The 14549-nt window shown below is 42.1% G+C and overlaps 1 protein-coding gene across 1 annotated transcript in view; it reads right to left on the bottom strand.

Moving 5' to 3' along the window:
- Positions 1-11110: 11110 nt before the first annotated feature.
- LOC116970973 (hippocampus abundant transcript 1 protein-like) overlaps positions 11111-14549 on the bottom strand; it is a 61093-nt gene continuing 57654 nt past the window's right edge. Inside the window, exon 12 of the mRNA XM_033017719.1 lies at positions 11111-13823. Coding sequence (XP_032873610.1) covers positions 13614-13823 — 210 coding nt within the window. The 3' untranslated portion in view covers positions 11111-13613. The remainder of the gene's footprint in view (positions 13824-14549) is intronic.

Genomic DNA, 14549 nt, shown 5'->3' on the forward strand with positions numbered 1-14549 from the left:
CTTATTACACCAGCTCCAGGGAAAATGTTTCCTCCAACCAAGACTCTAAAGGTAACGTTGATGTTTGGGAAACTCTACCTTTCACTTTTCTGACAGTGCAAAAAATGACGGATGTTAATAACAAGCAGTAGGATATATTTTTGAGAAGACAGGAAAGATGGTTGTAAATTGCATTGTCGAATTGCTCTATCATATATACTTCAATGTTCAGTAAGTAGTAAGAAACAATAAAATGCTTTTTCAATGCCAGGTTCACAAACATAGACTTACTGCCTCCTGCTGCTAACTCCACAGGACTGATAAATTATTTTGCAATCAGCAGAGTTCATACTAATTTTCAGAACATGCTCCTACCACAGTCCAGGCAATCCGTTCCCCGTTCTCTAGTTAAAGCACCAGAACCCATGGATAACTACTGAGTGAACAGCTTCCGCCATGAGAGCCACATTGTCAGTTACAGAGAACAGTACAGCACAGGAGCAGGCCCTTCGGCCCACAATGTTTATGCGAGCATGATACCAAGACCAACTCTTATCTGCCTGCACATAATCCAATCCCTCCATTCCCAGCACATCCATGTGCCTAAATACACTCACGTGCTCCCTGCAATGTGGCTAAAGGTCTGGGGTTCATGCTGGTTGCACCTCCAACTTCTTTCACAATGATTCAAAGCAAATTCTTTCCTCCAGAGACTGGTCCTTGCACAGCACCATTTTAACATTCAGTTCACACTCCCCCCCCCCCCCCATCAGATTGTGCATAAGATTTAATTATTTTTAATAAAAATATTTTTTGATATTATGTTTCTATCTTTATTACTCTCTAATCTTAGCAGTTAAAAAAAATTTGTTGTGAGGATCTTTAATGTAGTTGTTCACTTTCCCAGAGGCCAGAGCAAAGCATTCTTGGCATTCATTCTCTTGCTGAGCAGACAAGTCACAGGGTTGAGAGGTTTGGAGGAATCGTACTTCAAGGTCAGCAGCAGATACCATTGCTTCACAGCTGACGACAAAATTGGGACTTGTTCCATCCACAAGACACAAATCAGGAGCAACCACTAGCCTATTCGATGGGGCATCAACAACAATCAAGAAGCTCAAAAACAACCAGGACGATGTTGCCCACTGACCAGACCATCAACCATTCTCTCCCTCCACCACAATAACTGCAGTGTGTTTCATCTACAAAATTCACTGTAGTTATTCACTCAGGCTGTTCTGACGGCTTCTCTGAAAGAAAGCAAGCACACAGGAGCACCACGACCTGCATGTTCTCCTCCAAGATGCACATGATTTCATCCCTGTGATCCATCACCAGTCCTTCACTGTCGCCATGTCCAAATCCTGGATCTCCGTCCCACAGTACCACAGGAACACCTCCAGCAACCAGACTGCAGTGATCTCTGGGCTGGGTCTCGACTCTGGTCTGGGTCGGGTCTCCGATGCTGGGCTGCTGCTTGGGGCAGGGCTGCTGCATAAGGCGGGGTTGGGCTGCTTCGTGTCCCTCCGAAAGTCCGGTTGGAAACCTCCGCCGGCCACCCTCAGCTCCACTAAAGACGCGATGGCGCAGGAAGGGGCGGACCGTCCCGGGGAGTGACAGGGGAAGAGACTGGCAGGAGAGATCGATCTGCGCGCGCGTGGTTTTTAAGATTTTTAAACCTCGCTAACTTTTACGACATTCAACTGATCGGAACGAAACTTGGCACACTCCCAACACAGGAGAACGGTGAGTGAAGTGGCAAAAAATCGTAGCGCTATCGCGAACCGTTTTTGCACAAATAGAGAGACCGCCAAACCAGAAGATAACAAGATCAGAGTTTGTTATAGAAACATAGATAATAGGTGCACGAGGAGGCCATTCGGCCCTTCGAGCCAGCACCGCCATTCATTGTGATCATGGCCAATCGTCCCAAATCAATAACCCGTGCCCGCCTTCTCCCCATATCCTTTGATTCCACTAGCCCCTAGAGCTCTATCTAACTCTCTTAAATCCATCCATTGATTTGACCTCCACTGCCCTCTGTGGCAGGAAATTCCACAAATTCACAACTCTGGGTGAAAAGGTTTTTTCTCACCTCAGTCTTAAATGGCCTCCCCTTTATTCTAAGACTGTGGCTTATGTTTAGATAGAAGATATGGATGCAATTACCGAAGTTGGCAATAATCTTTGGAGATATGCCAGGCTTCCTTAGTCTTCTGAGAAAGTAATGTCGGTGTACTGTTGGTGTACTTTTTGACTAATTCAATCATGCCCTGCCTTCTGCTGCTCTTACAGCTGGATAATGAAAGTAAAAATGGTTGAGTAAGGTGTTCAAAAATGAGCTTATAATTCAGCTTTTAGCAAGTGTCCTTCAGAAAAAGTACGGTAATCAGGGGAGGAGACAACTAAAACTAATCTCTGCATTATTCGCTAATCACATCTACACAAAGGTTAATCGTGTCTTTTCCTTTTAACAAAAACTATCTATGGTCAGAAAATCTCCCCTGTGAACACTATTGGTATCTCATTTTGGGATGTATTGTTTCAGAAAAACGGCAATGTTTGGAAATAAAATCCCACATTATAATATTTGCATAATTCTCTCCAGAGGGGACCATTTAGAGATCAAACGCACTATTTTTTTCAAGTAACTCATCAAAAGAAACCCCGGAAATAATCAGACAATCACCACTAGAGAGAGAACCAGTTAATGTTTCAGATATTTCCTTCAATTCCAGCGTTCTCTGTATTCTTTCAAAATGCAATCCAGTTAGGTTCACTTCTTGGCACAAAACTGGTCACCACTAGAGGATGCCATTACCATGATGCAGATCTAAATGAATGGCACCTCACTTCCCCACACGGCACAGTATAAAGTTGAGAAGAATTTAGAATCACCAGTTTCTGCTATTTAAATTGAAATTATATCTATATTTCAAAATCTAGAATCACAGTGCTTTAAATATTAGTTCAAAATAACGCTGATGATTATTTAATCTTCATTTCATTGCTAATGGAAATTGTCCAAATGTAAAAATATGTTCAGCCATTTTCACACAGGTACAAGCAGAGGGGTGCTCCTGTGCTTCCTCTTTTATGCCACAAACAGATTAACATTTAACAACTGCATATTGCAACATCAAGATTTGTTCAACATTTAGAAAAATGTGCATCATACAAATACGTACCAGACCAACAATTTTTTGTCACTTCCGTTATTTTGGAGTTCCGCTTTTAACCTAATTATATTCTTTATAGTTGTATGACACGATCATTGTGATAAATGGTGGCACAGCGGTAAAGTCGCTGCCTTACAGTGCCAGAGACCTGGATTCGATCTTGACCTCGGCTGTTGTCTGAGTGGAGTTTGCACTTTCTCCCCGCGACCATGTGGGTTTCCTCCAGGTGCTCTGGATTCCTCTTTCCAAAGACATGCGGGTTTGTAGTTTAATAAGCGAGTTCAGTATTCCGACTGCGCATGCCCAGGTCTTAGGTCACTCGCGATAAACATTCTCGGCAGCTGTGCTGCTGCGTTTGTGCAGGCCTGCGTTTCGTCCGTGGTCGGGATCAGGCCCGGGTCTCCGGCACTGCATGAGCTGTTGAGTTACTGCTGGGCCGTCCCCATCCCCTCCCGGATGTCCCGTCCCTGTCCGGGGACGTCCGGAGCAGTGGCGGCCCTGGACTTGCAGTTGGCGTGGAGGGAGGGGGGGGGGTGCGCTGGCTCTAGCTCCCGCGGGGCTAGCTCCCCGGCGGGCCAGGGACCGTCGGATGCGCCTCTTGCCTTGTCCAGTGGCTATCAGTTGGCCCCCTAGGTTCCGGCGGGGGCCGAGCGCCGGTCATCGGCGGGGATGCACACGGGGTACTGCAGTGGCTCGGCGGGTCAGGCAACATCTCTGGAGAATGGTCTCAACCCGAAACGTCACCCATTCCTTCTCTCCGGGGATGCTGCCTGTCCCGCTGGGTTACTGCAGTGGGGCATTCGCCGTGCCGGAGGGGTTGGCCGGTGGCTGCTGGGTGGGGTGGGGGTGAGGCTGGTGGTCCCCGGCCCATCGGGCAGCGGGTTCCTCGGGAGTTGGAGCGGGGTTGGGGTGGAGTTGCCGCTTCTTCTCCGCGCTGGCTGTGGGTCCTGGGCCGCCACTGCTCCGGGCCAGTGTCCCGTCGTTCCGGGGTCGCCCTGGACGTCTCCGGCCACCCCCCCCCCCCCCCCCCGGGTGGGGATGGAACGCTCGTAGGACGGTCCATTGGCAATTCAGCAGCGCTTGTAGCACCGGGGGCCCGGGTTAGTTCCTGGCTGCAGATGAGGCACAGGTCTTTGTGCGAGCAGCAGCCGAGAATGTCTCTCCGCCAGTCCAGTCTCTCCACTGTCTCCCCCTCGCATCTGCCCCTTCTCTCTCATTGTTACACCCTGCTCTCCCACTACCTGGCATCCCTGTTCCTCAGTTTAAATAGATTTTTACACATAAATTATGAATAAAGGTAAGAATTTATAGTTTATACAGCCAGCGCTTTGTTTGCTTTTTCTTTATCGCGAATGACCTTTGACAAATCCCATGCATTTTTCAGAATACCAAACTCGCTTATTGGCCTCGGTAAATTGTCCTTAGTGTGTAAGATAGAACTAGTGTGAATGGGTGAATGCTGGTCTGCGTGGAATTGGTGGCTGAAGGGTCCGTTTCCATGCTGTATCTCTAAAAGAACTAAATGAATCCCAGATATAGACAGATCATCAAAATTGAATGTTCATGAGGCACCACTATGATCTCACCAACCTGCACATTCCTTGCTCTAACGTTTACCATAAGGATCAAGGTAAAACCCAGTTTAACGAATGAAGAAGTTTATACTAGGGGCAAAGTTAGAGTTGTACGTTCATGCCATAGAGAGGAGATATATTGCTTTGGGTGTACAGTGATAACAGGAGCGGATGAAGCAGCACTGGGATAACAAACAGATCAGCCTTGACCTATATTACTGTGAACAACTGCAGTGGACTGAGGCTTCAGCAGTCTGTGGTGGGTTGGTGGAGGGGAACAGGGATTGTGAATTCAAGATGTGACTTCAGGTGCTGAGGTGAGCACTGTAGCCCTTTCTCACTGTGGTTTGAGCAAGTTACAATTAGAGTATAAAGAGGATAACTAATTTTGGTAACTGAAGGTTTCCAAACCAGAAAATATATAATTGAATAATAAAAAAAATCATGAAGTAAAGTGTGAGTGATGTATTGTAGACCAATGAAATGTTAAGCAACCAAGTATTCACCGAGTCTGCAACTCAGAGTAAAGAGCAGGAGTCTAAACTTCAGACACCGATACATCAAGAGGGATAAAACCATCTGGACAAGACAGAAAATTCTGAAAGTACATGGCAGGTCAGGCAAGATCAAATAAGGAAAAATAATAGTGATTTGATCTTTCATTGAGTACAATTGTGCACAGTCATTAGTCTTTGAGATACATGAATACATGAGATACTCTTTCCCTCTCCCAGTAGTAAATAGTGCAGATCCTTCACACATACTGCTTTCTACTACTGTACACAAACCACTCTGTTTGCATGATGGCCGTTACTCCATGCATTTGCCTCTCTGACCACCACATTCTGCAGTAGCTGCGGAGTTGTACAAGAATGGACCCTGCTGCAGCAGCGAACATCCGGCGGCTGGTTGAGAAAAAGGACAAACCCAGAGGCCGCTGAGAACGGCGGCCTGGTGGGCCGCCCGCAGCCACAGTCCTAGGTCGCCGCTCCGTGCAGTGGGAAGCTCGGAAGCCCCAAAGACAGGAGTGAGCTGCAGGCGACAACGGACGCGAGGAGTGGGACCTGGGTATTGCCTCCAGCGCCTTCAAGTTTGACTGCAGGAGGCGCCTTCAGGGACACAGAGGCAGTCGGGCGAGGTCACGGGTCTGCATCAGCCTGGAGCTTACCTGGATCTGGGGCACTCCAGTACTTACAGCACTGTAAGTGCTTTGGACTGTTCCTTTGTAAACAGCGCTAAAATTTGGCGACTGTGCATTTGAGGGTTGTGCAAAAGAATTTCATGGTGCTGTGCATATGACAATAAAGAACCATTGAACATTCATTTCAGACGTGGATGATGTGTGTGTCCACTTTCCTTGTATCCCCTTCTTCCGCAAGAAGGTTCAGTCATCTTCAGAGGAAGTGTCCGCCTCACCATTGGTCTAAAAAAGTGTTTCTCAAGCTGCAAGGCCGCTCTGGCAATAGTTGAAATTAATGCTTCAATCATCCAAGTACTACAAATACAACTTCAATTACCAGTGGACAAAACACAATTATTCTGTCACTGAATACAATACAATACAATCAGTTTTATTCGTCACATTGCACATAAAGTGCAAGTGAAATGAATTTGTCAGCAGCGGTACAATGAGAAAGAACACACAATACACGAATTTTAATAACAGTGTAAATACCAATGAATAAATCATACTAAGTATTCCCACAAATATCTTTGGCACAGGGTCAAACTAGCTCACATCCCTAGGACAATGCCATTTTGCTGCTGTTTCCAACAAATTTCCTTCATCTTTCCCCACAAATGCTACATTATCTGATGAGTATTCCAAGCATTATATGGTACTGGCCAATCGGTAGAGAATGCAGTAGACCCATTCCTTCTCTCCAGAGATGCTGCCTGTCCCGCTGAGTTACTCCAGCATTTTGTGTCTATCTTCAGTGTAAACCAACATCTGCAATTCCTTCCTATACAGTAGAGAACGCACACAGCTTTCATGTAAATTGATATGCAGCAAAAAACGTGTCTGCTACCTGTATCATAATTTGTATGCACAGGATGATTGCTCATCGACCATCAAACATTATTTCAGAGATAATTTAGCAGCCAAGCGAATGGCTGCATATCAGAAGTGATTACAAGTGAAATACGAGAGGCCGGCATAATTATATGTCAAAGGACTGTAAATATGTTACCAGTGGAGAACATTATTATTTTGATATTAACTACATTTTCTGAACTGCATTTTTAAAGATTGACAAGACTTTATAATCTTAAAGGATTTTGATTCATGGAAGCTTTTGCCTTTTGAAAATCAAATAGAAAAATAACACTTGCCTCAAATTGTGGGTCAGTAAGTTGCATTTGATTTGGTATTCAGGCATGAACACAGATTGTCTAACATTTCAATGCTGGTTATAACTATGTAATGCTTTCAAAACGAATTGCCTTTTAATATCCATCCCTATTTTCTAGGGAAATGATATTTTCACATTCTTCCCTCATGCTCAAGTCATACATCCTGAAATTAATCATTTGCAAATTTATCATCAACTTCTTTATTCTTAGTCTCTGTTCTTGCCTTCAATTTCTAAATTCAGAACCCCTTTCAATTTTTAAACGGGTAAGTCCTCAGGGCAGAAGGTGAACATGCACCTCCAGTTATTAAATTCCTCATAATTTTACATCTAGTACTATAACAATATTTCCATCTTTTTGACACAAGCTGCAAGGTAGCATTGTGAAAGGAACAGAACATTGAGGGAGAGAGAAGGGACGAGGAGTAAAAGATCAACACTAGTTAAAAGGGAACCATTACCGTTTAGGTGTCCTGCAAAATAGATTACTGCACATTATTCACAAATCCACATAAACCCCTTTGGCTACACATTTTACTCAAGTGTCCCTACGCCGTTATGAGGAATGTACTGAGATTCCAACTTTCCCAAAGAAACACCAAAGTTCAATTTTCCATATGTAACAACTTTTTAAACGAGTGCAGCATGCGGTATGAGTCAAATAGAATGCTGGAAGAACTTGGCCCTGCAGGGTCTCAACCCAAAATACAAGCTGACGTATTTTGTCCCCACAGATACTGCATGACCAGCTGAGTTTTTTCCGGCATTGTTTTTAGTTCTAGATTCCAACATTTGCAGTCCCTTTTGTCTTGCGTCTCTTTAATATGTGACTGGTGGACAGCAAAATTAAATATGCAGGACTTTTAATATAATAATATTAATAATATCTTTTATTGTCATTGCACATAAGCGCAACGAGATTTGGTATGCAGCTTCCATCCGATGTCATAACATAAATAACTAATACAATTTAGATTTAGATACCCCAAGAACATGGTTTGTAAAAGAACAGTAAAATAGTCAACAGTTCAAACAGACTAAAGTGCTGATGTGTCTGTGCGACGTGACCATCCGAGGGACAGTCCAGGGGGGGTGGGGGGCACTTAGCAGGGCCGGTATAGCTCTGGGAATGAAGCTGTTTCTGAGCCTGGAGGTTCGGGCGTAGAAGGCCTTGTAACATCTGTCGAAGGGAAGTAGTTCGAACAGTCGTTTGAACCAAATTATTTTGTAGAATTTAGATCCTGCCAAGTCATTTGTACTAAATAAAGACAAATGGAATGTAGAGGCAGCTGGTTTGTTGCAACTGATAATGCAACACACATCACACACAACTTACAGGTGCAGAACAAGATTTTTCAATCAGATTAATTGAAACATTATCAGATGATTTTAAATGATTCTTCAGAAAAATTATCGGTACTAGGCAAATGCATTCTACCTTAACATTATTAAAAGATTTGGTGGATTGATTCAGGTTGTTTATCCTCGTTCTCCACCACCCACCCCCTGCTACTTTTGAGTGCCTAGTACTTGTGTTCTGGCTCTTGGCTGCCAGATTTCCTCACTCCCTTCACTGATCAGTCTGTGGCTCACTGCTGTCACATCAAGTATGATCGCATACAACCTTGGAATATTGGTTCTGCTGTCACCCACAGATTATACATTCCTTAGATAATTGTCAGGAACAAGATTTTCAGGTAATTTTACCTTCCTTACCCTGGGGTTCAGTGATAGAAATGGGGGGGGGGGGGGATGGGTACGCGTTCCTCTACTTTTCAGTTTCCAGTTATGTCCAATTTCTGTGCGAGAAGAGAGGCAGAGTTGTTAAATACAGATTTTTTTTTAAACGACCATGGATAATCGTTACGAGTCACCACTGCACCGGTCATGAGACGAAAATGATTTGTTAACTACCACTGTTAGCACTTGTTAACAGCCAGTAGTTAACACGTAGTTATACAATGTGTCATCAATACATCGATCCACATTCCTCAGTATATGTAATTGTGTTTTGACCAAGTATTAATGACTCCGCATTCCTTTGAATGAAATTCACGAGAGAATTTATTAAAACTCACTGTCATTGAGGGCTCCGGACTGCAAGCACGGGCTTCTTCTGGTGTGCAGATAGTCATTCACCCACGTTATTTTATTCTCTTGCTCTCCCCTCTCTCACTTTGTCTGTCTTTCGCTCTCTCGCTCCCCATCTCGTCTCTCTCACTCCCCCTCACCCTCTTGCCTCGGCATTCCGGGAATCATTTGGCGTTTGGCGGGGACGGCTGCATCTGCGGTTCCTTCCTGTTGGGGGGGGGGGGGGGGGGAGAGGGGGAACCCTGGCCCAAGGCGGCTCCTGGTCCGTTCCATCTGCGGGTGCCGCCTAGCCCGCTGAGTTCCTCCAGCACTCTGTGTTTTTTGCTTGGCTGGAGTTGAAGGTGGACACGGGGAGGCTCAGCGGGAAGGGCGGCTGCTCTATGGAGTGGTTGGCGTTTCGGGTCGAGACCCTTCGAGAGTTCAGTTTGAAGAAAGGTCTTCTCTCCAGAGTCGCTGCCTGTCCTGCAGTTACTCCAGCGTTATGTCTATCTTCAATTTCAGAGTTAAATAAAAAACAGAGTGCTGGAGGAACTCAGCGGGTTAGGCGGCATCTGTGGAGGGAATGGATTAGGAGTTGTTTCAGGCCAGGGTTCTTCTTCAATAGGAAGGAACTGCAGATCAAAAATACTAGAGCGGATACTAGTATCTTTGCTGCAGATCAGGCATGATATTCTTCCGATTTAAATTGTAATTCTGATTTTATTGTTTTCCTATTTGTCAATTTTTTGTGCCCGATTATTTGGCGGCCAATCAACCGCTGTCTCTAAGGGGGTTGCGTCCAATCACTGACCAGCTTCCCTTAAAATTCCCGTCCAATCAACAAATCGGTCTCCTCCCGTCCAATCAGCTGCAGCGAGAGAGAGATAGAGAGATGCAAGAAAGCAGCTATGACATACAATACACAATTAACAAGTTATGCATTCTTGTACTCTTACATGGGTATGACCGTACATTAAAAAAATCCCCTCCTTCCCAACCTCAGCCTCACGGACCTTAGCGTACCCCTAGTTCCTAAAACCCATTTCCAGCACTGTTGGGGTTAGTAAAGCACTATTTCCAATTCTCCCGGCTGAGATCAGATAACTCAGCAAAGACCATCAACTTCCCGTTTCAAAGGTATATTACACAATTGTTGTTTACCCACCAATCCATCACAGATGGTTTCCAATAAGTGCTTATGTGTCATAGTTGTAATGGGTTTTAGATCTTCAAACATAACTCATATTGTGGTTCCTCTTTCTGCAGTATATTGAGTCAGAGCTGTACAGTACAGAAACAGGCCCTATGGCCCACCAAGCCCATTTAGGCTAACCCTATTTACAAGCATTAGGATAGTGCTGGCATCTCAGTCCAAACACCTCTACATAAAATAAACTTGCCTCTCAGATCCCTTTAAAATGTCCTACCTTGCATCTTCAAACTAATGCCCTTTTGTTTTTGATGCTTCTACCCCATTGCTGGCTCTTAATCTCATTTACATTCCCTCAGCGTCCTTTGCTTAGGGAAAACAAGCCTAGCCAATCTAAACTTGCCATAACTAGTCTTCCAACCCAGGCATCATCCTGGTTAATCTTTGCACTCTCTGGCAGGAATGTGTATAACAATTCCACACGTAACTTTATCAGATATGTGTCAAGTGCAGTTAAGTAATAACTAGTCTTTAGTCAGAGTGGTAAATCTGTGGAATTCTTTGCCACAGAAGGCTGTGGAGGCAAAGCCAGTGGATATATTAAAGCAGAGATAGTTAGATTCTTGATTAGTACGGGTGTCAGAGGTTATTGGCAGAAGGCAGAATGGTGTTCGGATGGATAGATCAGCCATGATTGAATGATGGAGTAGACATGATCGGCCGAATGGCCTAATGATCTTATGAACTGGTTTCCTATGATCTTATGAACGGGTTTAAAAAAAAAAAGCACACCACAAGTACGAGTTTGCTGAGTATACTTATTTTAATAAATTACTTTGAAGTTTTATATGTACATTATACACAGTTCTGGATGAGGCACAATTGAAGAAAGTGGTAATGTAACTAGCAGGATACTAATACCAGTGTCAATTTTTCTGCAGTTCCCTGCTGTGAGAGTTTCTAGTTCAGAAAAATATATTTTATAATACTTCTTAAAATGCAAAATATTTTTAAGGAATTCTCTTCACAATATTGCATTTGAGCACAACATGTATGAATATAGATAATTGCCTTGTTCCATAAAGTAACCAAAATTAGAGAGGTTGCATTTTAAATTCAAAACTAATTTAGAAGTCCTCAATTAGAAATTTAGTTCTAACTCACTATCAGACGAATTTAAAAAAAATAATGATACTAGAACATTTTTTATTTCTGAAATCAAGGGTCTGAATGGATAATAAGGGAATGATGAGCATTCAGGTGGGAAATTTTAAAGATAAATATTTTTAAAGAACCAACCGTGATTTAACTAGTGAATTTACAAGTGGTAAATAATACCTTTAAGAAAGCCAGAACTGTGTCATTGACACCCAATTTTACAACAAATAACATCTCTCTTACTTTAAGTCTGAGATGGCAAGCACAATTACAGACAGTCATAATTTTGCTTTTCCTTTCCACACATTATTCCTAGCCCAATAAATAGAAACTAAAATTAAGTACATGATTACCTAATTTTAAGGTGTTATATAACCACAAAAAAACCTTGCTCAGTGCATTTCTTCATTTAGTATTTGATGGCAAAAATAATCAAGGATCAAAGAAAAATACTTAATGGGCTCACCTAGTTTTTGTACTGGATCCATTGGAGGAAAGAAAATTCACAGGCAATTTTGAAAAATATATTTTTTGCAATGAGTATTTCTGAGAGGATATGAAAATAAGATCTTCACTGGCTTACAAGACCATTAAGGGAAATTCATTTGACAAAATTATGAAATGTCTTATTTTATCAATGGTTATCAAATGCCACAGTCAGATATTAATTACAATTTTTAACAAATTAGACTTTTGTGATTATAAAATTAAATTCATGGAACAACTTTATCTGTCAGTTTATTCATATACATTTGTATCAATAATTCTTTGTTGGAAGCGTGCAACTTTCAAACAGAATAAACGCAAGTGTCATAAACATCCTTAAAGAAGTTTTTGTACGTGCTAAGAGAACCTCTCAAACAAAAGTTCAAAACCGAATGTCGTCCAAATAGGCTAGTGCCTTAAAGCACACGTCAGCAAAGAAGTGAAAATTAACACTAGCAGGCCTATGAAGCTGCATATAGGCTAAAGCTGAGGTAGCAGATTAACGTGTTTGAGGCTGTGCACAGTTAGCAGCTGAGGCCAAGTGCAAGGAAAGAACAAAGACATCGTTATTCCGCCAAACTGTTCTTCAGTTTTAGTAAAACCCTTTGGACTTTAAATAATAGGCAGCTTTCCAGAAGTACAAAAGGTTTCTCTAAATTCTGCATTATACTTTGTTTTAAATGTTAAATATAAAATTTGTCAAAAAATAGTATGATTAGATATGTATTCATATTGTTCTTTACAAAACTGAAATTATTCTCACAGGTCAAATTGCATTTGTACCTGAAAAAAAAAAACACTAACATGGATTCGTCAAACCATAGCCTTCTCACAAAATAAAACTAATGGGATTTGCAGACTTTAAAATGCTCATTTAACCATCCATAAAAAAATTAAAAGAAACTAGTATTTCTTTGACTACAAACAGTTTAATTGCCAGCATATTAACACATATTTATAACTCATTTATTGTAACAATAGTTACTGCTTCATCTGCACACGGTAACCAAAATAGTGAGCTTCACGATCCCATAGTTAATCCTGCTGGAATTTGTAAGAAGGCTGAGAGACGTTAGGGCTGCAATTTGAAAGATTGCATTCTTCGAAATTTTGCAAAGTTAGCTGAACTTGTGATTTGCATAGCCATCTTCAAAGATTCAACACAAAACAAATGTGGCGTGAAATGAATGGATTTTGATGGATTTTGTTTTGTTAAGGTGTAACAGTCCATACTACCTGCAGACAAATGTAACAAAACTGAAATCCAACTAGGGAAGAGTTCATTATTAAGGGGTCATAGATTGATCAGATTAACCTGTACAAAATATTTCCACTGATGCACAAGATACAACCCTGAGATATGAATCTGAATGCATTCTCTAATTTATCTGAGCTTTGACTACCAGAATAAACTGGAATTTCCACCATCAGGATGACACTTTGAACAAGTACTTGAAGAACTGGCAGTGCTGTAAACACTTGATCAAGTAGCTTGCAATAAAAATGAGACAAATCTATCCTGGTTCATCAACTTCCACAGATCTTAAAGTCCATCTTCTGGCTCCCTTTGGTCTTTGAACGTCCAGAAGATCCACTCGCATTCCACACACCATTCTTTGTTTAGATCTGTTATTTTCCTCCAAAGCCAATACAGCAGGTCCTTTCATACACTACTGTCCTGCAGCAGTGGCTCATTGTCCTCATCACTGCCAATGGGAGGAGTGGTGGGAATGTTGCCAAGACTACTGCTATGCTTCCTTACATTATTGGCTTTAGCAGATATGCTATGCTCAGGAATAAATAAGGCAACCAAAAATGCTACAAGGACTATGATGGCTCCAAACAAGAAAGGTGGTCCAGGGATAATGGAATCCTGAATAAACAAAATATTAATCAATGAATGAATGAATGAATGAAGCAGAAGATCACTAAAAACATCATTAAATGCAGAACTATTAAATAACATTTTAAACAAGACAGGAAAGAGATCAAATCCTAATGGGTTCCTAGCCGGGGGGGGGGGGGGGGCAAAAGGAGTGGACATGTGAGCATCGAAGAGGTATCTGGATAAGACGGGATTGGGAAAGATTGCAAAGCAAAGATGAAATTTAAATAACTGAACTTTAATCAACTACATTTAGTGGGTGGGGGATGGGGGGTTGGAGGTTGCAGAGAGCAAGAATCTATGTCAGCAAAGATGTTGGGAAGATGAACATTATGGGAGATGATACAAGCAAAAATGAGACTTTTGAATACGTGTTTAAAAGGTAAATAAAAAAGGTAGTTAGGGCATTCAAAAGTTAAATTTTGTTAAACATGAACTTCGTTAATATCAGTTTCAGTGGCAGATACAGTGCCCTCCATAATGTTTGGGACGAAGACCCAACATTTATTTATTTGCCTCTGTACTCCACAATTTGAGATTTGTAATAGAAAAAATGACATGTGGTTAAAGTGCACATTGTCAGATTTTAATACAGGCCATTTTTATACATTTTGGTTTCAACATGTAGTAATTACAGCAGTGTTTATAAATAGTCCCCCAATTTCAGGGCACCATAATGTTTGAGACACAGTAATGTCATGTAAATGAAAGTAG

This window comes from Amblyraja radiata, chromosome 3, assembly GCF_010909765.2.
Source record: "Amblyraja radiata isolate CabotCenter1 chromosome 3, sAmbRad1.1.pri, whole genome shotgun sequence".
In the NCBI taxonomy this organism is placed as follows: domain Eukaryota; kingdom Metazoa; phylum Chordata; class Chondrichthyes; order Rajiformes; family Rajidae; genus Amblyraja; species Amblyraja radiata.